Below are 27,168 nucleotides of genomic sequence, written 5' to 3'. Positions count from 1 at the left end.
TGATAAAACAACTGCACTGTTGTCATTGAATGTCACATCACACTTCGTTTTTATTTTTTCCTCAAGTGGTTCAAGCTCACATAATTTTAATAAATAAATATAAGGAAAACACAATGAACACAGCAATCCAACATACTAAAAGTGGGTGTACTGTTTCTAAGGACAGCAGTGGTGTGCTGTCAGTTGTCTACAAAACACAAGATAGATTACCATTTACAAAAAAAGAAATGAAAAAGACACTGCAAAATGGGCCTAAGAGTTCAGTTAGCCCACAGTTAATACTATTGGACTAAAAAAAACAAAAATCTGGTCAAAATACGATCAAAACTAATCTAAATGCCTTTTTATGAGAAAATACACCAATAAGTAGAGAGAGTGATAAGCAGCAAGGGAAAGGAAATGTTTCTGAAAATCGTAGACCCACTGCAATTCTACTACAAATATTACTAATACACTATGCTTCAAATTCTAGATACTAGACTGTCTTTAATTAAAGGTGCACTCAGTAATTTTTTCCACATTAAAATCCTTACCCCTGAAGAAATGAATAATACTTATGACAAGCTGAGATCACATGGCCAGCTGTGTTTTACAATTCAGTTAAAGCTGAAGTGTGTCACAGTGTTGGTGATGAAACTATCTGTTTTTCAGTGTTAGTGCCAATCATTATTTTTTTCTCAATTCCGTTTTTGCTAGTGGTGCAGAAATTACATACTTTAAAGGTCAAATGTGTAATTTCTGCTGCATCAGTGTTACCAAACAGAAATGGACAAAAAAAATACTCGTGTTTACCACTGACAAACTAATAGTTCCACTCCAAACTCACAGCACTGGTTGTGCCAATATTCCACTGAAAAAAATAGCAGATTGCAATTCCATTTTGGTGCCACTAGTGGCGCTTTACATACATAAAACATATCTAAACAAAAGCAAACCAAACAATATAACATTAAATACAATGTATATTACAGACAATATAACGAAGGAGCTGGAGTGAACAGCACCAACATGTGTACGATGTATAAGCAATGAAAGAAAAAGCAGATAAATGGGATTTCAAATGGCAAATATGGACATGATCATCAGAGTGACAATGACACAAAATGCATCTGTCCATTGAAACGGAAATCACTGAGTGCACCTTTAATCATTATCCCTGTTTAGCCACACCTTCCCGCATTTGCTTTCATTTTTATCTGTATCATACATACTCCTTAAGAGGCAGGGCACTGGTTGTGATTGGCTTCGGTGGATCAGGAGCAGAAGGCCTCGAGTTTGCAAAACTGCGGCCTATGTATCCACGTCTGTACCCTCCTCTCTCGATGTGCGGGCAGGTACTGCTCAGCACCGCCCCACTGATCATAAGAATCACTGCTGCCGCCCATCCCAGGTAAATGGCCTGACCCAGCTCCCGCTTGTGCTGGAGGGGAACATTGGGGTTGTAGAAGTCCTGCACCACAGTGTTTGCTGTCCAGGAAACCGGCACTAGGACGCACAGGCCCGTCAGGATGAAGAGCACCCCACCGGACAGCGCTATGCCAGCCTTGGCATGGCGATCGTCCCCGGCACAGGTGGTACACTTCATTCCACAGCAAGAGACGGTGCAGGACAACCAGCCCAAGAATATAGCAATGCACATCAGCGCCCGTGCCGCCTGGATATCAGGCGGTAGAGCTAGCATGGAGTCGTAGGTCTTACACTGCATATGGCCGGTGGTCTGGTAGATGCAGTTCATCCAGATCCCCTGCCAAACAATTTCGGAGGTCAAGATGTTGCTGCCTATGAAGGCCGTGACCTTCCACTGGGGCAGTGCAGTCACTGCTATAGCCATCACCCAGCCCGTCACAGCACAGGTGAAACTGATCAGCTGCATACCTGTGTTCACCATCTCGCCACCCTCTGAGTACCACGCCTCCTCGGGCCACAACCTCGACGACACTTTTCCGCTTGCAGGTGCTCCAACTATAGATAATAGCTTCAGCCCTCCTTGCCCAAAGAGGTCGGCACGTTTGCCAATCCTCAGCAAGAAGTTTCGGTCAGTCCTTCTTTGAAAGTTACTTGCTAGGGTTTTGTCTTTCAAATTTCTTGAAGCAAAGTTTTGTTCAGATGCATTTTAGTCCGTCTTCTGGTCTTGTTAAGTATGTCAGTCCTCGTGTCCACCTTTAAAGTTCCTTGCTGGACCTCTCGGAGTGTCTTTAAATTCTCTGAGCAAAGTTTTGTTCTAGTCTGTTATTTGGTCCCAATCGTCCGCAAGAAGTCTCGGTCAGTCCTCCTTAAAAAGATCCTTGCCAGACCTCTCAGATTTGTCTTTCAAAATTCTTGGAACCAAGTTTTGTTCAGCCACGTTCTAGTCCGTCTTTTGGTTTCTCAGACAGTTGTGTTCACTTTCGCCTGGTCTTTCTTTGAAGAGATGAATAATTGAAGAACTGCTGCAACTTGTCTCAACTCACCCACATGGGATTGATTGAACTTCAATGAGAGTCCCACCATCACAGGCTATGTCCGGAGGGTAGAAGTTGGTCTCGTACCACTGTAATGTGTGGTGGACTTCTTGTCTTCTTGGTAAAGAAAGATCTGCTCTTATCGCAGGGACATGTGTCTCTGTTGCTACCCAGTCCGGTGTTGCCTTACCCAAACAGGTCACACCGATTGAATTTGATACTATGACGTGGATGCAGTGGCTGTCAAAGATGCATTTCTTCCAAGCACCCAATAAACGTCAAACAGAACCTAAACTAGTCTCTGAATGATGGCAAAGGCCCTCGTAAATTATCCAACAGTTTCGTGTGAAGTAAAAAGAAAGGTTCTTCAGATGTGACACCGGTGCGAATAAATGCCAAAAGTAAACACGTTGTCCTCTTTTAAGCTCTTTAGGTTAGATGCTCTTGTCGTATCGAGAGCAGACACAAAAAAGGGTGCTGTGCTTCAGGCCACTTAGGCAAAGACAAAAGCAATGTCCTCTTCCCTGCAACAAAACCTTCACGGGTTGGTTGGTTTCTGTCAGAGTGCTGATCGCTTATTGGGCAGTCCGATAACCCTTACAGGTGTTTCAAGTGTGCTAGTCTCGTCCATCTTTAGAAACACTGTTGAGCAAAGCCACTCTCATCCTGAAAGGAAAACAGCGGATGGCAGGATATAAAGGCAGATGGTGCGAGACAGAGGAGGGAGGGCAAGAGTGGTGTCTGCTAGCGGATCAATTAACACAAAGACAATCTAGGGGCCATCAACAATACGCCTCAAAGCGTTCAGTGCTTTTGAAGGGCCGATACAAAAGAGTGTTTGCCATTCCCCTAACGAGACAAAGAAATTGCTTTAAAAGAGTGGGCTTGTGAGGATGTTTGCTGTTGTGGGCATTTCTGAGGGCGACTGTGATGACCAACACCAAAATCCTCACGCTTTGAAACAGTATGCCAGTCCATTTTTTGTGATGGAGAACATCAATAATGTACGTCCTCTCAAAAACACTCTCAGTGTAACAACATTTTAGGCAGAAGTGTGAATTTACATGGCTGTCAAGTTGTAAAGGGATATTTTACAAAAGTACAAATGATCCGATTACAGTAATATAAGGTTACATTGCGAGGTGATTAAAGATGAATTGAGAGTGTTGTCTTTTTTTTTTTTTGGTCTATATTCTGTAACTTACATTTTATAATAATTATTTGATAAAGGGACTACTACCAAGTTGTTTCCAAAGGCTTTGTTTTTTGTGTCATTTTGCCCGGTTCCTTTGTTTCATTCTGCTCCATAACATGCAAACATTAGCGTCTGAGGTGATGAATTAAATATTACGGCTACAAGATCTCTGGTTTAGGTTTCCTTTCTCTTGTGGCTGCCTCTCCTTGGCAACAGTAGTCATGACAACAGCACAGGACACAGGAAATGAGAGAGTGGGTACAAAAAAAAAAAAAGAGAGAGCAGACTAATGACTGATAGCCCACAATGAAGCTCAAGTAGAATTCATACAAGAATGCAGCTTTTAAAAAGGCAAACTGGATAATAAAGAAATGTGAACACCGTAATATCAACAGCTGATCTTTAAGTATCCATAAATATTCATTTTCAAAAATAAATAAATAAAATAAAGAGAGAAAAGTGGTGGTGGGGGGGATCCTCATTTCAAGCTTAATAAATGACTATTTTCTGTGGAACCAAAAAAATATAAAAAAAATAAAATAAAAAAAGTTGTTTGAAGTGGAACTTCCAAGCTGCACTTTACCATATGATAAAAATCAATAGTGACCAAAGCTGCCAAGCAAGATTTTCTGGGAATTTAAATGTTGGTCTGTTCCATTAATACATAAATATATGAAATGCATTCATAAACATTTAGCATGGAAAACTATATTTGCTGGATAGTGCTGCATCTCAACAGTGAGTGGTTTACCTTTTAGATCCAAGTAGGTGTTGCCATCTAGTGGTTTTAAATTTAATCTATTTTTAGAAAACATTCCATTATATATATATAAAAAAAAAATATATATATATATATATATATATATATATATATAGGATTGAAAATCATTAATATCTGTACAATAAAATTTACAAAAATCAGACCTCTTAAGGTTTCCTTTCCTGAACCTCAATAATGACAAGACAGAGGTGTGTGTTATAGGCATAAAATACCAATTTATTACTTTGCACAATAACACAATTATTCCCTGCAGGCTAAAAAAAAAAAAAAAAAAAAAAGGGGGGGGGGGGGGGGGTTTAGGGAGGAGGGGGGGGGATTTTTTAAAAATGTCACAAAGCAGTACAGCAACTGACGGGGCACTCGGATAGGAGAAGCTACAGGAGTCCTGAGCGTTCCCCAGCAGGTCAAGAAAGTGCCCCTATTGCTATTGGACAAGTCACACAGCTCAGAACACGAGAATAGAACGGCACAAAAAAGCTACACACCAGTAAGAGAAAAAAACTTAAATTACAATACACATTTTTCAAATAACAAAGCCATATATATCAAATAGGAATAAAAAAAAAATCATGCTCTCATTAAATCGGGACAGAGAACGGTTTAAAAAAAAGCTAAGAGGTAATCCTTGTGCAGTGGACCCTCGGGGCCCACCACATGCAGAGAGGAAGTGCATGTGTGGAGGTGCCACCAGGGCGGCGCCACAGCACTGGAGAGCCCGAGAGCAAAGAGGGAACAAGACAGTGGGTAAAGGGGCTCCTCATCGGCATGAGGATGGAAAGAAAGGGTGAGGAAGTCAGTCTAAGTGGCCCAGTGATTGAAGAAAGTACCTCGTTTGGGTTGGAGCTCCCAAAGACCGACATCCGCACCCCTTCAGACCCCCGAATCTGTCCCTCATCAGAGTTACTGACATTTCTGGAGAAATTTTTTAAATCCTGTAAAAGAGACCGGACAACATCGCTACTCAAAACAGTCTCACTGTATTGACTTACTCATAAAAAAAACTTCTGCGCCATAATAAATATTTTATAAGAGATTAGAACAATACTCTGGCATGCAGGCGAGCACAGTTTAAATTTGAAAATGTTCCACATAGCCTAAAGAGCTAGTCCACCATATGCACATTCCCACTGATTGATACAAGCAAAATAAGTACATGAACACAAATGGCAATAGGAATCCAACCAACAGCCACATCGACAAAAAAAGTATTACAGCTTTTAAATTGTTCTAGATTTTGGGTTATATTGCTTTGCAATGATATCATGAAACAGACTTGACAAATTAAATGTCATGTAACAATTTAGCGAAAATGCCTAAAAGAAGGACACACACTACTCAAACGCGTTATTCTCTGGAAGCCATGACATTGAGTAACCCATTTAGCATTCAACGTGTAAATCCAATTTATTGCATGTGATGCCCTTGCCCACTTCCTGTTCTTCTTTCATGGGACCAGCGTCCACGCCAACGACAGGCTGGTGCTCAAACTCATTCATAGCAAACCTGCTGCTTTACGGATGGTTTATTACAAAAGGGTTTTTGCAGAGCGGCCCCCCCGACGAGGCGTGCGCGCTGGAGACCCTTCAAACTGCACCATCGGTGCTGTTCAGTCCAAAGGCAGTGCTTATGCTTGTGTGTCTTAATGTATGGTGTCCTATTTTTAATACGCAAGAGAAAATTCATTCAGATTTATATTATAGATTCAAGTTCATATACACACAGAAGTAATAAACACACTTTAAGTGTAAAATTCATATAACTGCGGAACATTGCTAAGATATCCCCCCAAAAAGTTCTGATTTGTCACTCCACTTTTTTTCCCCCAATTAACTCAAACTCAAAATTTGATCAGTTCAAACATAAAAAAAAAGACTAAGTGGACAAACCAAAGCATTTTGGGTCCTTATTACCATTGCCACAACGCTACAAGAAATTAAGCAGTATTAAAAAAAATTTGAATTAAAAAACAAAAAAAAACTCTCCGTTAACCACAATGACTCCTGGATCAATTAATTATGCAACCGATTTGCAGACAACTGATCAATATCAACATTAAGAACGACGAGAACAACGATTATCTACTCTAACAAACTGTTAAAGTTTACCACAAAAAAACATTTATATTAAACTCTTACAAATCGGATTTGAATCTTATGTATAAATGCATAAAAGAAGGGAGAGTGCTGTATGTTGCAAGCCTAGCCTATCAGACAGCACGTTAGCGCTACGTCTGGAACTGTGCAATGGCCATACCTTTCAACTCCTATAAAATAACCATCCGAATAAGACGCACGTGTTTCCGGTCTTGCCACAGGCAGAATGGCACCTGCACCAAGCCCTGTTTGCCCAGGTCCGACAACCCCAACAGTCACAGAGGAGACCATGGGTAATGCTACTGCTACACAAAACCATCAGCTTATGAAAGCCTGTTAGATCATCAAGTGGAATATGATTATAGAGTTGTAAATATTTATATATATTTTTTTATATCTCTATGTGTGTGTTAATATAAAAAAAGAAGAGGAATTTACAGCAGTTTGCTCCTAGATTTCCCTTTACAATTCAGTGGCCTGCCATGAGACATGAACCCACATTCACACACACACAAGCACGCACGAACATACATCCATGCGAGCACACAAAATGGGAGCAGGTAATGGGTATGTATACCCAGGTCACCTCGTTTGTAAAAGACTGAGAGGAGAGAGTCCAAATACGACCATAAAAAGGAGAAAAACAAATCCATCCAAGTCAACTCCACCCCCCCGACATGCAAGATCCACCCCACCCGCCCCAAAAGACATGTGACAAGATTCAGCCGATGGCGGCTTGAGGTAAAAGTAGACAGAGTCCAGCTTAGCTGAGAGAGCCAGAGCTGCCCTGACCAATGGCGCAGGTTTGCTCACACTCAGTGTATATTACAAATTAAAAAGACATTCAAAATCAAAAGAAGAAATTAAAAGTTAAAAATGGCTCAATTTGATTTTTTTTCTCTGTGCATTGGAGGCCAAAAGCCTCTCAGTGCAGGATGCTGGTAGAGGTTGGTTCTTCTGAGGCCGACCAATTTCGACTGGATTGAAAGATGGCCCACTGGCTTCAGAACTGCTTTGCTGCAGACAAAGACGCGATAGAGAGAAACGGGAAGAGGAAGAGAGAGAGAGACAGACTGAAGAGGGAGTGTAGAAGTGCGTCTCCTGCTGGTTGGCGTCAGGCGAAGTACATAGTGTGCTGGGTATCATAGTGAATCTGGACTGCCTTAGCCAGGGCCTGAGGGTCTCGGCCATTACTCTGTCCTGATACGTGACTTCCCTCAGCACTGCGCACAGGAAATGATACAGAAAGCATTAAAATTCATTCATTAACTTTATAAGAATGTCCTAGGTTAATAATGATATGCTAATAACCTGTCATGGTCTTTGTCCACTAAGTGGTAGCGGGCACGGAACGCCACAAGCCGGGCATAGTAGGCTGGTGCGGGGATAGAGACGGAGCGGGTGCAGCGCACGTAGGTGTGGCAGAGCTGGTAAGTCAACAGTTGCAGTTCATCAGCCGTGAAACAGTTGTCATCCCACAAGACGTGATAGTGAGAGGGACGGCTTGTGCCCTGTGAGAAGGAAATGCAAATGTGTGAATCTTGAACGGACAAACGGATAAATTAACAAATAAGCAACTGGGCTGTGACTCACCTGGATACCAGCATGGCTGCACAGGTAGAAGTCAAACTCTGAGGGGTGTGTAATGGTGCTGTCCACTGTAGTGCCTGCTGGGACATTGCCACTCTTCCCAACCTGAGTCAAAGAAATTTGTATACAAGATTTAGAAGAGAATGCAATGAATCTTTCATGTTGATTTTAAGATTAACAAAATGTCCTATAAAACAAGATTTTGTGATGCTTTGTTTATATAACAGGTGCATTGCTCTAGGTTGTCCACCCACATCAAAATCTCATATTTTGCTTCACATACACCGGTACTTTAAACATTGAGCAAATGTCTGGCTCTGCACAGTCTACTACGCATATTCTGACTATGAACCACCCACTTAAGACAGTCAGAAACGACAAACCACAGTTTTTGTTTAAACCAAAGGTGAGGCAGTTTAAAGGATGGAAAACATGCAAAAACACTCTGAAGCAGTCTTATTAAACAGTTAAACACAGTTACCCCCAAAAAAGTTAAAGTTTTGCCACTTACAGTGTTAAGATTAAGAACACTACAGTTCAAAAGTGTGGGGGTAAGTCCCCCCCCCCCAAAATCACATTTCTGAAACTTTCTATTAAAGCAAAGAATCCAAAAAAATTTTTTTTACAAAAATTTAAGCAGCTCAACTGTTTTTAACATTGATAATGATTTGTTGAGCAAATCAGCATATAACAATGATTTCTCAAGGAACATGCGACATTAAAGACTAACGAAATGGCTGCTGAAAATGTTACTGTATTTGATCAGATAAATGCAGCCTCTGTGAACATAAATAACTTATAATTTACAGTAGATTTATATATAAAAAAAAAAAGAATAATTAAAAAAAAAAAAAAAAACTTACCCTTTCTGCTTTGTCAGAGCAAAAGAGTCGAGTGTGGTGACGTTTCTGCACTACAATGTAAGTGATTCCTGGTCTGTAGTCCTCTTCTAGACTGATGCAAGCTTTCCTGATGGCGATCAGCTCTGGCCAGGCAACCTGCACAAGACAATGAACAATATTAATTAATTAGAAGAAAAACTGAACATGTAATTTCTCCATCTCAAAATAACATTTTATTTCATTTCATTCAACTGAAATCAGCTCTCAAATATTATCAATGCAACAGCAGTCTGAGTTAATGCATCTCCTCCGGATGACTCACCTGCTTCATCTGGCCCTCTGAGACTCCTCCACGGTAGTAGATGATGCGTGTGGGCTTGAATCGGGTAGACTTGTAGAACTGAATGAGGAGCTCTCGCACCATGTTGGTGAGATCCTGGATGACTTCCTGGCTGTAGAACTGTTCCTGGGACAGGTCCTGGCGTGAGGTTTGCACTCGCACGGTGGCACAATAGCGGCTGGGGTGCCCATCCATGCTTCCCACCACAGCTGCAATGGACGGTTTCTTCCCATCGCCCGCAGGTGGGTGAGTGACATCGGCCCCCAAGAAGATGACCGGCTGCTGGAACACTGAGGGCCTGATGGAAAGCAAACACAGACATATGAAAGAGCAGAATAGAAGTTTCCTTGCTTTGTTCAGGGAATTTCCATGTTGACAATGCATTAAAGCTCTTTAAAATTGCCTATGATTGTCAGTCCTGTTGCTAGGTGACATGTTTTTTTTTTTTGAGTGGACTAAAAATGAACAATTTATGAAAGCATTGTTTGGGCCCCAGTCTAATCATGTAAATTTAACATTACAATCTGAAATCACAATGGGGAAAAACACCTGAACTAAAGATGACATCTAAATCTTTTTGTAGCACTTTATTTGAAGCCTTTATGTATAATGCATTTTTTACTAAATATGTAACGCATTTCATGGTAAATGATGAATACCTACTGTTTGTAACTGATATATGTACATATACACATACATACTCTCACCTCATCATAAACTATCCCTAGTCCCAAAACCCACCTTTGATGTGGCACCAGCACATTGTTGATGCCCCCTAGTTTGGCGTTGATCTTTAGACAGAGATTGGACAGCGTCTGAGGGGACGTCTTCACCACATTCTTCACCTGAACACACTGAGTGGCCATTCCTAACAGAGTATCTCCCACACGCTTCACTTCCGCTGGAGAGGCACAAAACCACTTCAGCATCACAGTGTCAAATTCTCTGACTATTGTTGTGCTTCATCATTAAAGGAGCTCTCTTTACCATAGACTGGTGTTTTCCCAGGCAGAATGACCACAATAAGCTGTAGTCCCACATAAGACATTTTGAGATGCTTGAACATTGGCTCCACGCTGTCTGCCCCTTGGGCGTACTTGCAGAAGCAGGGCTGGCCTTGGATGGGCATCCCTGCGTCCTTGGATATCTTGCGCAGCTGGTCAGTGAAACTCCTTCAAATACACACACACACAAAGAATCTTTAACCATGAACTTCTGGTTTTGAAAATGTTTGAAAAAGCTTTCAGAATTAAATCCTTGTCAAAACTGTAACAAATTTAAAACAAATTTTCCAAAATGAAAGATTTTAATTAAAATAATTTAATCATGCATCTTTTAAATATACTAAAACGGACTTAAAGAAAAATTATAAATTTGTATATGAAAAAAAAATAGTTGAGAGCAGTCCTTACTTGAGCAAATCCTCTCTGCATTGTTTCTGAGGGGCGAAGCAGGCCACGGCCCACACTTTGATCTCTATACCCGCATAAAACTGCTTTCCCCTCATGTCCCAGACACCCTGGTTGGGTGTGGCCACAGTCTTGTTCTGGGGAGAGAGTTCCTACACTCTTAGTGAATCCTTCGTTCTCATCACGAGATACACATTCTACCCAATACCCTACACTGCCAACCCCATACCTATCAACCCCACCCAACTCTAACAGGCCTGGGCTAATAGCAGAAAGTAGAAAAGACCCACCACCAACCTCCCCATTGGTTAAACACACAACGTTTTAATATTATAAAATTTTGTCTAAAACTGCAACACAAATTAGCTGTAAAGGTTAAACATGAAGCAAGTAAATTAATGCAATAACACAAAGCATTTATTCAAGGAGGAATGCATCGGAAATATCAATACAGGAGTTATTTGAATTTAATACAAAAAAAAAACGAACCGCTCTAGTGTTCAGGGCTTATGAAATACTCTTAAAGGTCCACGATAATAATTCTAAATTAAACCGGTTTAAACAATGAAAGAAATACTATATTTTATTAAATTTTTATAATAAAATAGAATATATAATATAAAATATATAATTAATATAATATAATGTAATGTAATGAAAGGCCCTGAAGACTAGAGCAACTGAAAGCACATTAAGATTAAAAGCACTCACAACAAGCACACAAACAAGATGTTAGAGATAAGTCAATAACTCAATATTCAGTTGAGCTCATTAACAAATTATTTACAGTGATAGTATTGACTGCACCCGTACTTAGTGCACATTATAAGTTAGTGACAGTGATTAAGAAGAATTTATAAAACAAAGACATGAGGTTGCAGATCTCTTTACATACAACAGTTTCTCCAAATTAACCAAAACAACTGGTACTGTTTGCAAAGAGAGAGCAATCCCTCAAGAGGTTGTTATTTCACAGGAATGAAGGTAAGTCTCTACTGGTAGGTTCATTTTAAACAAGAAAAAAAATATTCTACCAATGATGTTTCTCTACACGAGTAACATCTCACATCAAATTGTGGAAGTTAAAATGAGATGTTTATGTACAGTTGTAGTTTTAAACAACAGCAAACAGCAATAAATGAGATGTGTGGAAGTTTTTTGTGTGGAGTAATTATAATGATCTAATTGCATTAGAACTGAGCTCCTCAAGTTCCTGAGATGTTAAAATAGATTGTTGATGATGCTGAACAGCATTGGCCAAGTGGAGTCTGATCATCATTCCTTTGGTTAGTCCACTCATCCCACGACAACACACACACACCCCCACGTACACACATGCCATTGCTCCCAGCCCACCCGTACTCACCCTGCACCCGAGCCCCAGTACTCACCCTGCTACAGTCCCTCCCAGTGTCTGTACTCACCCGGCCCCCATACTGAAGCATGGGCGCTGGGAGGACCCGCCCAGTCACCTCTGTCATGTCATTGTGCACCACAATGCCGAACTCTTTTAGGTAAGGGTCAGGCCCGCCCACCATGCTGTTGCTTTTGACCTAAAGGAATAACAGGAGTTTTAGTGGTGAATTGTTAAAACAAAGTGACTGGCTCTTTTATCTATAAGGCTGGACTTCTCTTTGTACTGCTGCCATATTGAGCATTATGATTTATCTTACTCATTTTTCAACAGGTGCCACTCACCAGTCTGCTGATCTCTTCCTGCCTGTCTGGGGCTGAGCGGGCCGTAGCTTTAATCATGGTCGAGGTCTGGTTATCTGTTAGTTTCTTTATACAGCGCTGTCCTGCCACTATGTTACAAACCTTCATGGAGGAAACAAGAAAGGATTCAACGAGTGCCAAGTCAAATCAAATTCCTTTCTATACATGTGAAAGCTTGGAAAACACTTTAAATTATGAGCATGTCTCTTACCTCAAGGGGTAGATAGGTGTGCTTCTGTTCTTGCCCCACCTGGAGGCAGGGCAGGTGGGGGTATTTGAGCTGCAGGCTGTACTTTTGTTTGAAATACTGGGCAACGGTGCACTCCATAGCTTGTCCATTCTCGAGCTGCAAAGGAAATCTGTAGAAATGTGCAGAAAATAAGAGAAAAATCACTGGTGGGTATAACATAGTATTTTTTTTTAAATAGTATTAAACGCTTAACTATAGTTTACAGCAAATTTTGCAAACACTGGTAAAAATGTAAAAAGCACTAACGTCTGATGGCTGGCTGGGCGACGTGTGACATTGCACACACGGTACTTCCTCTTCATCTGGCCACAGTGTGTGACCTCCACTTTCAGTCCTAAACACATAATGATATTAACTCAGCAATTCACTTCATAACCACAACTGAAGCAGTCTTGGCCCTTGATGTGGTGCAACATATACCACCGTTCAAAAGATTGGGGTCGGTAAGACTTTTTAAAAGAAATTAATACTTTTATTCATCATTGAAATTTTTTTTTATTATTAAATTGATCAAAAGTGACAGTAAAGAGACTTATAATGTTACAAAAAAAAACATTAAAAAAAAAACATCACAGTTTCAACAAAAATATTAAGCAGCACAACTGTTTTCAACACTGATAATAAAGCTGCATTCACGTCCTGTCTAAATTACCATAGGCTCAAGATTGACAACATGTAACGTTCTACACGGAGATGCTCACGTCCTTGGACTAATGCTTTTCTATGGCAACACTATCAACTCCTAAACATAGCGCTTAAATGAATCTGCTGAAGTCAGGTGGTACTGTGGTCACGTGGTACAAGTCGTAGCTCTCAGAAAACTCCCAGCCTACGAGAACGATTTTTAGTTTAGTTGAAATCTTGCAATTGCAGTAAGTGTAAACACAGCATAAGAAGCGTTTTTGAGCACTAAATAGGGCTGTTGTTTTGAAGAAATTTACCTTGCGGTGATTTTGAGTGGCTCAACAGCACAGTATCCAATATTATTGCATTTATTTATTTATGCATGTATTGCTTGCTTACTATATAAATTAGCTTGTTGGGCTATTATTATTCATGGGTACCAAAGACATCACTTCCACTATGGTCGCCATCAAGATAATGTTAGCTAGCTTACTACACAATCTGAATTTAATGTTAATTTAGATAACATTAGCACAATTGATAATTAATCATTCTTTTCAGACAAATCATTGATTTAAAAATCATTTTATGAACGTAGCCGTCCGATGGAGGCTTTAAGACCTTGAAGAATCCTCTGCCGGCTGGTCGCTCCCACTTCACAACGAGCGGGACTCGCACTAATGGCAATTCCCATTACAGTCCGTTTTTTGATTTCAGCAAATCATTTTGGGCGAAAGCAAACAGCGTGATTATTAATCATAAGCCCAATATCCAGCAAGCCAAGAAAACATGCAATCTACCTGAGGGAAGACGTCTTTCACTATTGTAAGTAAATGCTGTTAAAAAGAGAGAAAAAAAGACACATTTTAAAAATTTTACCTTCCAGAGTATTCTTAAACTTGGATCTCATTATTAAAGCACAAATAAATTCAAGTACCAAAAGCAGCCCACACTCCAAGTTATCTTTAGTTAAAAAAATATGCATTTTCATCCATTCATAGGCTAAATGGCAGCAATAACATTAAAGTACTGACTGACGTTTCAGACTTTCAGTTCTTATGCTTTCATATTGTATGCCACATACATATGCAGGCTATGTAATTTTACTACACCACTTGGGCAGTCACAAATCACATGGTACAATTTACTCAGGAAGATGGTTTGTGTGTAACGTGTGACATTTTTTATGACATTACAATTCTTTTTAGATTCATTGTTCATAAATAGGTTAAGCAAAACAAATTTGATTCTTTTTGAAAACCTTTTATACACTTAACTGCAGACATGTAAATTTCATACACTACGTGGTACAGTACAAATATTTTAGCATCCCTTCTCCTTTAAAGAATCACAATTGTCTCTTATTTTCCTTTTCTGAAGTTGGCAAGCCTAGCTGCTAGTGGTCCCTTCTGATTGAAGACAACCTTTTATTTCGACGATCTAACATCTTTGAGATTGAGTAAAATTGTAGTTCAGGGTTTCTCTGATGACTGTTGTTACAGCTAACAGCACAACATATTGTAACAAAAAAAGCATAACGGCTAATGCTAATGCTTCTGCTTTGGCAGTACATGGGAAAGGAGACCAGAGGCCGTTTTTTTTTTTTTTATGGATATCAATGGAGGAGAGGCTTCACTAAACAGCTTTTTAGAGGAAACAGCTTATTTAATTAATCGACAGCCTATCGACAAATCTTTAACTTTTTACACTAATAATACTTTTGGAATGACCTATTTTTAGAGTTTACACCTAAAAAAAAGTTTTATAAAAGAAGACACTGACTTCTTGCGACAAGTGGGATTCAGCTTACAGCACTTTTCATTCATTCCTATGGTATCCGTAAACGGCAATTGACTGTCGAGCAACTCTGACTGAAATTCAAATGACGTCAAGGCTTTAATGTGATTGGTTATTAAAGCACACGTGATCCAAGTTGACCGCTGTGCTTTCTCCAAAAGTAAGTAATACAGACAGTCAAACAAAGTTTTGCGATCACGATACCACTTTATTTATAATACCGTTACATCCCGATAACCAATCACACACAATTCTGTTGCGCTTATAAATGCAGTGGCCAATCAGAGGCGTTCAAATTAGTTATTGCTGAAACGCCAGTGTTTTGTTCAGTGCGTGCGCTCTAGGGGTGCAACGGTTCAACTTACTCACGGTTCGGTTTGTATCACGGTTTTAGAGTCACGGTTTTGGTACGTGCTATGTTCAGGGGAAAAACTATACTGTCAAATAAAAATAAAGAAAATAAGAACAAATAATCTAACTACAAGCAACAGCACAAATAAATAAACAGTGAAAAAAGATACAAATAAAATAAACAGTGCTTTTCAGTTTTTTTAGGTAGGTCTAACAGTTTTTAGGTACAGAAATTTAATAAATCAAATGTAAAATAACATTGCATATTTGACTGTATAAATTAAAGATTAATCCTTATTAAAGTTACAAAAGTTATTCAATCAAGAGCAGTGAGAGATTTCCTGTTGTTGCTGTTTGATTAACATTAAGAAAGTCCTGTCACTTTAAGAGAACACACTGATACTGTACGTTCAGCCGACTATGTCTGCTAGGATACTCACCAAGACAGGAATTTTGAACATTTTTGTGTGAATTTGTCCATTCAAACACAATACTTCACAGAGAGCTTAATATTTGCACGCGTTCTGAGATGCAGTTTCACGCGCTTTGGATGAGCGACCACACAGATCTTCTCACTGCGCGCAGTTCACGTCTTCTGGCTCTTTAATATTTAAACTGGCAAGGCTTAAATGAGTTAAGTTTAAACACAGATAGCAACGTGTGCTGTTCAGGTCTCACCTGCGCTATCAACACGTGATGATGGCATAACTGACAGTTATTCCAGCATAAAGCACTCGCACTGATTAAAGAGTGACTGGTTTGTCCACGTATTGTTTTTTTTCTCTCTCATCACTCTTGTTGTAATGTATTGGGAAGCTAGAATTTGTATCCATCAACAGAAACATGCATTAGCCGAACTCTAACAAACCAGATTACAGATGCATTGTCAGATTTAAGTTGAACCACGGTCCTAGTGTATGCCGAACCATGTGTGGAGAACGGTACGGTTCGATATTTTACCGAGAACTGTTGCACCCCTAGTGCGCTCACTGACTGAATTCTGCTCTCTGGCAAATTCGCTCATCAGAAACAAAGTGCAGATGTGCGTACAATGTAAGTAAGAGACTCATTTCACAGTGTAAACGGCTTCAGTGATTATAATGAGAGTTTTTGAGAGTGCTTGAACTCTGGCTAGACAGAAGTCAATGATGTTCTTTGATAATGTAATTATTCTTTGCTCTCTTTCTGTACAATGAAAGTGTTATAATTAGTAATTTACAATGATTTTACAGTGTAATCTATTCACTACACATAAAACCTTTTATTACACTAACATTAGGCTACTTTGCCCATCACCCGTTATAGATCAACTACTATCATCTATAAAGGTGTAAAATGCATTTACTTAGAACAATTGATGGCAAACTGATTTTATTTTACAGTTGCTTGTCATACACTGCAGTTGGCTCGTTAGTATAGCGGTATTACAATATTGTGGTCATCGCAACAGCCCTAGCACTAAATCATATTAGAAAACTATTATGAAGGATCATGTGAAACTGAAGTAATGGCTATTAAAAATTCAGCTTTACCATCACAGGAATACATTTTATGTTGAAATATACTAAAATAGAAACCATTTTTATTGTAATAATTTCACAATAGTGCTGATTTTACAGTAATGTTGATCAAATAGATGTAGACTTGGTGAGCATAAAAGACTCTTCAAAAACAAAATAAGAAACATCTTACCAGCTCCAAACTTTTGATAGGTAGTGTAAACTAAATTTGAGCTACAGTAAATGACATTATTAACCATTTTACAGCAACATGCTTCACCCCTCACCTCGGATCTCCTTGGTGAACTTGACACGTTGCGAATCTGTAAGGGGCTTGGTCTGCTCGTTGATGTTCTGGATGTCCAGAACCTCACACATGAACTCAATGACAGGCTGGGCTCGGTAGAAGGCTGTAGCTGAAACTGCAGCGTGTGGAAAATAAAATTAAAATAGGCACAGTTGGGCATATTCTCAAGATGCACAAAAACACATAGAAGGAAAAGATTTAGGAAGACAAAACATACCATCTATGTTGAGCATCATGTTCCACATTGCTGGACGGACAGACTGATGGAAACCAAACCAAACCTCCCTCCCTCCTCCCAGTGGGTGGTAATACCCCTCTGGTGGTGAGAAGAAGGAACGACCTACTGGAGTGTACCTGTATCAAAAGGCGCGAAAGATGTCAGGCCAACCCCCCCAAAAAAAAAAAAGTTTACACAACTCACGTGGGCAAATATGATTTCAGAGACTGTGGCTTACCGCATGGATGGCAGGTGACGAGTGATGACATCCAGAGCCTGTACAGAATCCTCCGGGACCTCATTCAAGTGACCAGACAGAGCTTCCAGGAGCATCTGCAGACTCACCACTGACACCCACTGCAGAGACACCTTGAAGGTCTGATCCTTCCCCTCACCTGGCAATGTCACCTCCAGATCCACCTGCATCACATGTCAAGAACGCTTATATTTAAAAGGAGCTTTTCTTCTCGCAATAAGAAGTAAAACACAAGGATATCGTTATGTTTATTAAACATTTGGGAAAAAACAAATACTGCATTTGAGCATGCTTTGGTTACCCTGTCTCTCCCGATGGGTAGCGGATGTGCCGTATACATGTTCCTCTTGCCATCATAACCAGGCTGCCTGTCCCCAAAGATCTGCATCTTAAAATGTCTCACCATCGTATCCACCACCTCTCTATAGAATAAAACATCCCAAATTTACAATAATTTGAGTACATTTCCATTGCTAGCTACATTTTCATGAAAACATCCTCAACATAAATTAATACACACACACTACTGTTCAACAGTTTGGGGTCAGCAGCTTTTTTAGGATAATGATAAAATAATGATTTTAATCAGCAGGGATGCGTGAAACTGAATGTCCGCAAAGACATTCATAATGTTACAAAAGATTTCTATTTAAACTTTCTATTAAGAATCTTGAAATAAAAAATTTATCAGTTTCCACTAAAACATTAGGAAGTACAACTGTTTTCAAGATTGATAATAAGAAATGCTTCTGGAGCACAAAATCAGCATAATAGAATGATTTCTGAAGGATCATGTGACACTGAAAACTGGAGTAATGAAATTAAAAGCAAAATAAATATATGCAGCTTTGGTGAGCATAAGACTTCTATATAAAAAAATATAAAAAAAACATTCCTAGCAATTCCAAGAGGGTCCTCGCACCACTGACCCCAAATTTTTGAATGGCAGTGTAAACAAAATCTGATCATCTGTACAATTTAGAACATAAAAATAGATATTAATTTATTTGAAAGACATCTATGTTTATCCGCTAGCACTCACCTGTTGACCCGGCGGGGTCGCTTTTCAGGCTTGATGTCAATGTCATAATGGTAGACGTCGATCTTGGGGATCTGCACCTGGAAGTGATTGGCCAGCAGGCGAATCGGCTTCCCCACCGTACCCAAGCCGGGCCGGCGTGGTGGTTGGAAGAGGGAGGTAGGGGCAGGCGGGCCTGGAAGAAAAACAATCATTTTGTTTAGATGAAGCCAAAAGACTGAACCTTAATTTAACGTAGTAGTGACTACTGACTATGATCTTATTTGGCATATACCATACACTGACGTGCCCTTTTCTTTCATGGAACAAAACAATAGGGAGAATGCCTGGCTTTCAGATTGATTAACAGGAAAGAACAGAATGACAGAGATACAAACAACTTAACAAGGCGACATGACTTGACCCTTAACCCACAAACGGTGTAAAAAAAAAACAAAACAAAATAAGAAACAATAATAGCCAATCATGAATGGCCCGCCTCCAGGCAGCCCCACGCAAGCTATCAGACAAAAGATTGTGTGTCCACTGCAGACAGACGACAGCAGGGTCATATGGGAAGGGGGGGTGGCGTTGCAATCTGGGATGATGCTATCACAACCCACCAAATTATTTGCCTGCAAAAAAACTTTATAATAGTAAAACATGATGACCAATTGAAAGTTAGTCCTATTTAATCCAAATAGACACTGATAAGCAGGAATAGCTTCAAACTATGCAACAGACATTCACTTCCTTATTTCAAAATTGTCAATGTATTTTGGGGGGATGGATGGCTATTGGGGCCCATCAGAGTGATATGATGTACCCTTTTGTCAAACCGCTGTGGTTTGCAGGGGTCTAAGCCCCTCACAGACCTACACGCTCCAGTTAGCAAGCAAAGCGCTAGGAAGAACAATTGGGAGCCTCTATAACCGCTCTCTCATCCCTTCCACATACTGTCTGCCTATGGCTCCCCCTCCTCAATGCCAACAAAGCTCTCTGAACTACAGCATGAACACGGCTGGGGTGGAGATGGGGGAAAACCTGCATTCATCAAAAACCAAGAGGACTCTATATATAGGGCACTCAGCTGTTACACCTCACATCAAGACGGAGTGTCAGACACAATCGCTAAAAGTGGGCAGCTACTGCCTTCAGTCCATAATCAGGGTCTCACTGCACTCATTATCAAGCCTGTGGTATCCTGATGCCTTCAATTGCATTAGGAGTAAAAGTAATCCATTAACAAAGGTACTGGATTGCTTATTTGATCCAGAACATCTAACAACTGCCTGACTGTCTAGCAGTCATCTAAAGTATAAGGGTATGTTCAAAACGGAATACCATTTCAGCATCTACTAAATACTGTTAAGCATACACTATATACTATGCACAGGGTTTCTGCAGGTTTTGTGAGATTCATAAAACAAGATGCATTTACAAAATTACATTAGATAAGTTTTGTTTTGTGAAATCAATCAAAATGAAGTGAGTTTATGATTAAAACAAGAACAAATATCAGCCAGCTGGCTCAGAAAAATAAGAGAAAACATTTCCATACCCCATTAACAGATGTTTATTCTGGTTAGCATAAACTCACTTATTTTAATTTATCAGAAAACAATACTTCATGTTCAAAATGCATCTCAAGTTAATTGTATTGGGGAAAAAATACAAAGGAAGATATAAAAAATGTTTTGCAGTGCATGCAACATTTAACGTCATGACTTCATTAATGTAAGATTTTCTACTCTGATTGAAGACCTTTTAAGTCCTTAGAAAGACCCACAGAAAACAGCATTGGTTTTTAATTCCATGTTGTTTAAAATGTCATAACACTTGGCAGTCCAAACAAATAATCAATCACAATGACACTTAAATATTTGAGCTGTAATTTCTTCTGGTTCATTCATCAAATAAAGCAGAAATGAAACTATTTAGACAAACATAATAGGTTATCTATGCATTTTATGCATACAGAAAATCTGAATATTGTGCAAAGGAATAGTACTATGCAACCCTAAACATGACAAAAATCGAGAGGGCTTTAAATTAACATGGCACATTTTTTACTCCGCTGCATCGGGAATGTCAACAAGATGAACATGTAATTGATCCTTTAATTTGGCCATGAAAAAATAAAATTCCAAACTGTATCCTGAATGCAGTATCTCTCTACTGGGGCAACAGGCTAAAAGCGTCATGCTGTGAGCTAAATGGCATGAGAGGCTTAAACTGAGGGGCAGCTGGACTAAGTGATGACTCAGTAATGACATTGAGTCTCATGACACAGGCAGATCACCTGGATTACACAGCGGATGCTAGACATGACAAAGATATGCAGGATCCATGTTAACTACTTACTGTACACACCGAAGCCACAATCAATACATCCAGATTTGTAAGAGGCTGCAGTTACCCAAACACAAGAGCTGCTTGTACGGCTGTTGATCTTTCATATGCTTCCCCCTTAATTTTAGATTACCAAATAATACTTATTAAAATTATAATGGAACTATGTAAGATTGCAACAACATCAAAAAGAACTGTGGTTTTCAACCCATTTTATTCCTTCAATGCGTCACATTTGGGTTGCATTTCATCAGGCATTGAATAGATGTTGAAATGCGGGCATTATTAGCAGTATGGGAGTTCTGCTAAACATTGAAAAACAATGCAATGTTTGGCAGTTGTTTATTCAATTATTTTTATTAAGATTCCAATTTTTCTATGAATTGTTCACAATAAGACCAGAAATGCTGATCCATTAAGGTCAATTTTGATTCCATGTTGACTTTTAAAATCTTGTTTTGTAGTAACAGATAAAAACAATTCTGATTTTGGCTGGCAGAGGACACGAGACTCTGACAGCCACAGAATGTCAACAAACACAAGCGTACAGCGCTTTATTGTGCTCAGAATTACACAACAGTTTAATATATTACAATCAACATACATTGTCATTCTTGCAAACACTTTGATGGCAGATCTTTGGCATTGCCTGACCTCACAGCTGAAGAACAGAAGTTACATTTACAGAACATACATTCCCAAAACACAGTCCTTTTCGCTTTTTAAAAAAAAAAGAATCTTTGTTACAACATGCACCTTATTCATTTCCTTATTAGAGCATGCTCTCAAATAAAGTGCCAATTAAGAATCATTTGCAAGGCTTTCACATTTGTCCAATAAACAAACGTGATTATAGACAATACGGATTGAATAAAAATAAAGTTAATGAGCCAGAAGACCTGCAAGGTTAATGAAAAGCATCAATTGAGAGAAGCAGGACACATCAGATGTTTTCAAAAGCACTGATGCATTAAACAATATGAAAACAAATGCACGGCAATTTGAAGAAGTCAAAGCGAACTAGCTCTCAAAAAAATGATACTGTACCAACATCGCTTAATTCTCATGCATGTCATGGTCTAAGATCATAATTAAGCCAATTTGTCAGAGGTCAGCGAGTTCATTCTTATAGTCACAACAGCTAGTCGTTGGCTGAGCATGGAGTTAGATACGTGACATTGGCTCTTAAAGTCCTGTCAACCGTTATCCTCTGGAATCGTCAGCATTTAGGCATAAACAAACGCACATGGGGGTCACACAAAGCGCCAACAATAAAAAAAGAGAGACAAAGGGGAGGGGGGACATCCGCGCCCGTATCAACTACACCACACGCGAGCGTTCTTTTTGCGTTTCAAGCTCGCGCAAAACATTCATAACGATATGTGCACACTTCGCTAACAAACCGCCTGGGATAAAAACATTAGAAAGGTGTTACTTTTAACGTACGTGTTATTTAATATGCAGGCTTGTTCATGGCAGAGGCGGAAGAAAGATGCGTGTGGTTAAATCCCCACCACCACACAATGCCGTCCTGTCTTCCGCACTGGACTAGAACCATTTAACGCTAATTCAGTAATAAACATACACTTGTTGGCTTCCCAAAATCTCCTTCGCCGAGGCAGAGTACGATTATCCACAGCTTTGTGTCGTTAGTACGGTTTTGACAAGCGGGTGTAGCGTGATAGGGGATTGTTTTCGTTTTTTCCGTCGAGGCCTAAACAGCGCGCTACCGCGGGCCCTGGTGAGGCAGCGCAACGGCCCACACTACGCTGTCATACGGCTCGTTTTTTAGCACTTACCGGGTCCGAGCGCTTCCATGGCCGAGGGCTCTCTCTCCGTCTCTGTCCCGGCCTGGCGGCTCCGTACCGACACTGAAATTGGGGGCGGTATCTCGAAGCTTAAGGTGGCTAATTTAAGAAATGGAAGGATGCGTAGATGTGCAGCGCTTGCCTGCGTTGTCTTCTGAGTGATTTAAAGCAGATCCATGGGATTTGTAAGTGCGCATGCGCGGGGACGCGAAATTCGGTTGGTGGATACGCACATTGACACACACGGGGAAAATGATAAAGGTTTGGGCGGTGAAGTACACGGATACACAGGCTAGCCAAGTTGTGTGTAGCAGTACGTAATTTCATTTTAGCAACGGCTCATGGCACTGAAATTAATGCAGTTCAGTTGACCATCTAAATCCAGGAAAAATCTGCTGCGTGCACACTCATTTCAGTTGTAAGTGCCATTTAACACGTGTATTGATTAATAGCAAATCAGTTGTGGATGGTCAAAGGTTTAATCATTGACAAGCACTCAAAAGTTTGTGAATGTTTTTCTTTTTCTTTCTTTTTACGTGTTATCTTAACTAACGGAGTACATGAAGCATACTGAAAGTTGCTTCATATTTTATTATAGAAATATCCTGCCCCCATGTGGCAACTTGCCTTTTTGCTGGAACTCTGTTGTTGTCCATTTACAGTCAACATTGACCAATCCGACGCGTTATTGGTGTTTCAGCTCTGACCGTCCCGTCCAATCAGCACAGCCCAAAAGCGCCTAACAACCGTTCATCCAATAGCGATGCTCGAAAAGAATGACGGAGAAAGTTAAAGAAAAGCGCTCGAGCCCAGCGCGCGAAGGGTGAAGTTCTATTCGTTTACCACCATCGGGCGGGAGATGGATGTATACATTTTGGCATTGTAAAAATAACGTTTACATTTAGAGTTTATGACATTTTGGATAAAAAAACTGCTTTTTTAACGTTTATACGGCTTTGACGTGCCTGCATCGTGCAATTGATGTAGTTTCGTACCGAATAAAACTCAAGACACGACCTAAAGATGAGCTCTCTTCTGTCTGAGCGGGTAACGTATCAGAGCAAAATAACAATATATTGCTTCCAAAATACATGTAAATGACTACATTTGTTGAACAAATACTAGTTGACAACTAATTCGCCCAACAGGTGATAACAATTCTGAATGAATTCATCAGGTTATTTGTGTTTAGCTAACCAGCTTAGCTGTTCATTCTGTCGTTTGTCACGTAAGGCCAGAGGAATTGTGCACACTTTATTTGCTTTTTTATCTTAATTGTTGCCAATGTCGAATTTATCTTTATTATATTCTATGTAAGTTAGTGTTTACAGCAAAAGAAAAGAATAATAAATACGCTGTAGGTTGCTTTCTAGATATAATGTAACGTTAGTGCTCGTAAAAGGTATGCATATTTACATTCTCTTGTGTTTTACAAAAGCACGCGATTTATCAACTTAAACTAGTTTTATTTTTGCAATGGAAGTCTGTCAAATTAGTATTCACATGCATACCAAATGTAATCTTTTATAGCCTGTAGATCTGGCTGAGGCGGGAACAGCTGAAAGTGATTCAGATAGTGGAATGGGCTCACCAGTGGAGGAGCCTGTGGTTGACACCAACATGGTCACTGAAGACCAACAAGGTTAGTTGGATGAGATCTTTTTTTAATGGTAGAAAAACAACTATTTGAGAATTTGATTCATTTATATTTGTTGATAAATGAGCAAAAGGAATGCTTTTGACACTTCTGAACAGTAACACATAAAATATATTGTGGGATGACAGATCCTTTTTCAACTATTGTGTTTCAGATTCAGATGAAGATATCATGGTTAGTCGGAAGGGCCGCTCTCGGAAGGCACTGCAGGACAGTGACAGTGATGGGGAGCAGGAAGAGGCTGGGATGGCAAATGCTCTGGTCCTGTCCGAGTCCAGCGATGAGGAGACAAAGACTAAGGAGCCTGAAAGCATCAAAAGGAAGCGAGGAAAACGAGTCTCCCATATCTCAATGGACAGTGATGAGAGTGAGCCAGAGAAAGTGGAAGTCCAAGTCAAACCAAAAGAAGCAAAGAAGAAGAGGGAGAAGTCACAGAGACGCAAAGAAAAAGAGAAACGCAACGTTGCCCTTGTAAAACGACTGAAAGAAAAAACAGAGGTGGGTGCTTGGAACATTTAACAACTAGCGGTGTCAGAATTATTTGTTTTAATCTCTTTTGTTTACTTTTTCTTTCTTATTATTTTAAGGAGGCCCTTCCAATCAAAGCACTTAATGACAGTGGCTGTTTGCTCGGAGACTCTGATCTATTTGATGCCCAGTTAGAGGAAGACTCTGAACCACAATTGGAAGGTGAAGAGGAAGAGTCTCTAGATGCTATCCGATCAGCTGTGAAAAAGAAGGCCAGACAAAAAGTAAGCACAGATTTTGCTTTGACTGTCTGAAGTCACCACATGATTTAAATCTGTTATAGTTACTTTTTATTATTATTTATCTCTAGCCTCATCTGTCTGAGTTCAGTGGAGATGAGGAACAAGAGAACAGGTCACCACGCAAGGTGAGATTTTTTTATTATAGTGATAGTCTCATTGATTGTGTTAATTGAGTATAATAAAATCACTGACTTGTTTTCAGGAGAGGAAAGCAGCAAAAGCCAGCAAGCAGGCACTCAAGGAGCTTCACAGTGAGAGTCAGAGACTTGTGAGAGGTCAGTCAGAAGTTACATCTGCTAGGCTCACTAAGTGCATTTACATGCACTTTAGGAGTTTGATTTCAGTTAGACTAAAACAATCAAGTGAATGCTGTTCTTTTGAACTTTCTATTTATGCGTCACTGTTTCCACAAAAATTTTAAACAGCACAACTGTTTTCAACATTGATAATAAGACTAAATGTTTCTTGAACACCACATCAGCATATTAAGAATGATTTCTGAAGGATCATGTGACGCTGAAGAATAGAGTAAAGGGCTAGTTCACCCAGAAATGAAAATTCTGTCATTATTTACTCACCCTCATGTCGTTCCAAACCCATAAGACCTCCGTTAATCTTCGGAACACAAATAAAGATATTTTCGATGGAATCTGACAGCTCTCTGACCCTCCATAGACAGCAAGGGTACTACCAAGATCAACATCCAGAAACACGTCACAGTTTTGCATTGTGCTTTGAAAATGTTAGCGGTAGCCTAGATTTATGCTTTCCGTTTGAATAGAAATCTTATACAGTACAGTTTGTCGATCTAAAATGGTAATTGTGCGTTAACAGCTGTCAACCATGTCGGTACGCAAACGCGCGCTCTGAACTAATTTACACAGCGCATTTCTTATTTTGGTCGCGCATGCGGACCACTTATGTGCACCCGTGTGTGTGTGTGTGTGTGTGTGTGTGTGTGTGTGTGTATATATATATATATATATATATATATATATATATATATATGGGCAATTCTAGCGTTACGGATGTGACATTCGCAGTCAAAACCTGAAATATAAATTGTATTCATTACCAATATATTGAACCATCTCTTTATATTTTTCAAAACCTCTTAAAAAAGAGTCCAGACATCAGAAAAGTTTCAGTCTATAAACCTGTTTTATATTTTAAATGAGGGAAATACACATGTGTTACGGATGTGACAAATAAAAGACACTAGTTTCTGGCAGACAACAATTTGTAGAATTTCTGCTATTTACAATGTACAAACCAGAAGCAACAATATCTGCCGAATTGAGAAGGGTTGGCTTTTTACAAAACCTAAAATATAAATTTTGTTTAAATTGTAATTTTTGTGTTTCACAGGAAAATCAATGTTACGGACGTGACCGTTCTTAAAGCGGAATTTATCCGACTACGGAAATGCGTATAAAATGCTTTAAAAACTTTAACAGAGACGTCTAGTGGTTTAATAGGTCTGCCTATATAAATATAAAGGCACAATATGTAAGATTTGTTTATTAAAATATCCAAAAACCATTAGAACAGTGTTATACATTTAGCTGACTTGTGTACTTACATTATCCCAAATGTTTCGAAGAATGTTTAAATCCAGAGAAATAAGTGATTTAACTAGTGACACGGACCATGTCCATAGTGTCATTGTGTCGCCTGCCAATGACGTCATAACCCCTCAATTTCTGGTTTTGTTTTGTAGAAAACATGGAAACACCAAAGATGCTTTAATATGTAGTGCGTTTTAATAGACTGGTGACAACCGCACAGAGTAGCATTATAACAGAACTTTCAAATGTATCTAGTATGATAAAACGGCCCCCCCCCCCCACACATA

At 39.6% G+C, this 27,168-nt stretch overlaps 3 protein-coding genes across 10 annotated transcripts in view; 1 reads left to right on the top strand and 2 right to left on the bottom strand.

The window, feature by feature from the left end:
* Positions 1-81: 81 nt before the first annotated feature.
* On the bottom strand, positions 82-4,010 carry cldn35 (claudin 35). Its single transcript, XM_016281300.1, has one exon. The coding sequence runs from the start codon at positions 1,886-1,888 to the stop codon at positions 1,202-1,204; it is 687 nt and encodes a 228-aa protein (XP_016136786.1). The 5' UTR covers positions 1,889-4,010; the 3' UTR covers positions 82-1,201.
* Positions 4,011-4,606: 596 nt separating this feature from the next.
* On the bottom strand, positions 4,607-23,069 carry ago4 (argonaute RISC component 4). Of its 7 annotated transcripts, none has more exons than XM_016281290.1 (19): positions 22,878-23,069; positions 18,751-18,922; positions 18,010-18,130; positions 17,691-17,872; positions 17,453-17,589; positions 17,216-17,350; positions 14,082-14,117; positions 12,904-12,991; positions 12,619-12,766; positions 12,390-12,509; positions 12,083-12,244; positions 10,695-10,843; positions 10,270-10,454; positions 10,024-10,183; positions 9,265-9,580; positions 8,964-9,098; positions 8,104-8,205; positions 7,822-8,021; positions 4,607-7,733 (listed from the first exon to the last, which is right to left on the bottom strand). In XM_016281290.1, the coding sequence occupies exons 1-19, from the start codon at positions 22,894-22,896 to the stop codon at positions 7,625-7,627; spliced, it is 2,676 nt and encodes an 891-aa protein (XP_016136776.1). In that variant the 5' UTR covers positions 22,897-23,069; the 3' UTR covers positions 4,607-7,624. The 7 variants fall into 7 exon arrangements, with proteins under 7 accessions (XP_016136776.1, XP_016136777.1, XP_016136778.1 ...); XM_016281291.1 differs by having other exon boundaries at positions 10,695-10,828; XM_016281292.1 differs by having other exon boundaries at positions 12,116-12,244.
* A 99-nt stretch (positions 23,070-23,168) lies between these two features.
* Positions 23,169-27,168, top strand: part of LOC107591979 (claspin) — a 37,060-nt gene continuing 33,060 nt past the window's right edge. Inside the window, exons 1-6 of one of the 2 annotated variants that reach the window (XM_016281288.1) lie at positions 23,169-23,304; positions 24,417-24,528; positions 24,698-25,041; positions 25,131-25,295; positions 25,382-25,438; positions 25,516-25,588. In XM_016281288.1, the coding sequence (XP_016136774.1) occupies positions 24,468-24,528; positions 24,698-25,041; positions 25,131-25,295; positions 25,382-25,438; positions 25,516-25,588 (700 nt within the window). In that variant the 5' untranslated portion in view covers positions 23,169-23,304; positions 24,417-24,467. Of the gene's footprint in view, positions 23,305-23,692; positions 23,934-24,416; positions 24,529-24,697; positions 25,042-25,130; positions 25,296-25,381; positions 25,439-25,515; positions 25,589-27,168 lie in introns of those variants that run through there. The other variant, XM_016281287.1, reaches the window with a different exon arrangement.

Source organism: Sinocyclocheilus grahami, unplaced genomic scaffold (assembly GCF_001515645.1).
Source record: "Sinocyclocheilus grahami isolate Dianchi unplaced genomic scaffold, SAMN03320097.WGS_v1.1 scaffold149.1, whole genome shotgun sequence".
Classification (NCBI taxonomy): domain Eukaryota; kingdom Metazoa; phylum Chordata; class Actinopteri; order Cypriniformes; family Cyprinidae; genus Sinocyclocheilus; species Sinocyclocheilus grahami.
The sequence above is the reverse complement of the archived record's forward strand: the minus strand, read 5'-3'. Positions and strand labels throughout refer to the sequence as shown.

What these genes read in the sequence shown, in the direction of transcription:
- cldn35 (XM_016281300.1), bottom strand. Translation starts at nt 1,888, where the DNA reads ATGGTGAACACAGGTATGCAGCTGATCAGTTTCACCTGTGCTGTGACG.
- ago4 (XM_016281290.1), bottom strand. An exon ending in CTGGGAGGGACTGTAGCAGG is followed by an intron (nt 10,844 to 12,082) that starts GTGAGTACTGGG and finishes CTAAGAGTGTAG; the next exon opens with GAACTCTCTCCCCAGAACAA. An exon ending in GCTCTGACAAAGCAGAAAGG is followed by an intron (nt 8,206 to 8,963) that starts GTAAGTTTTTTT and finishes TCTTTGACTCAG; the next exon opens with GTTGGGAAGAGTGGCAATGT.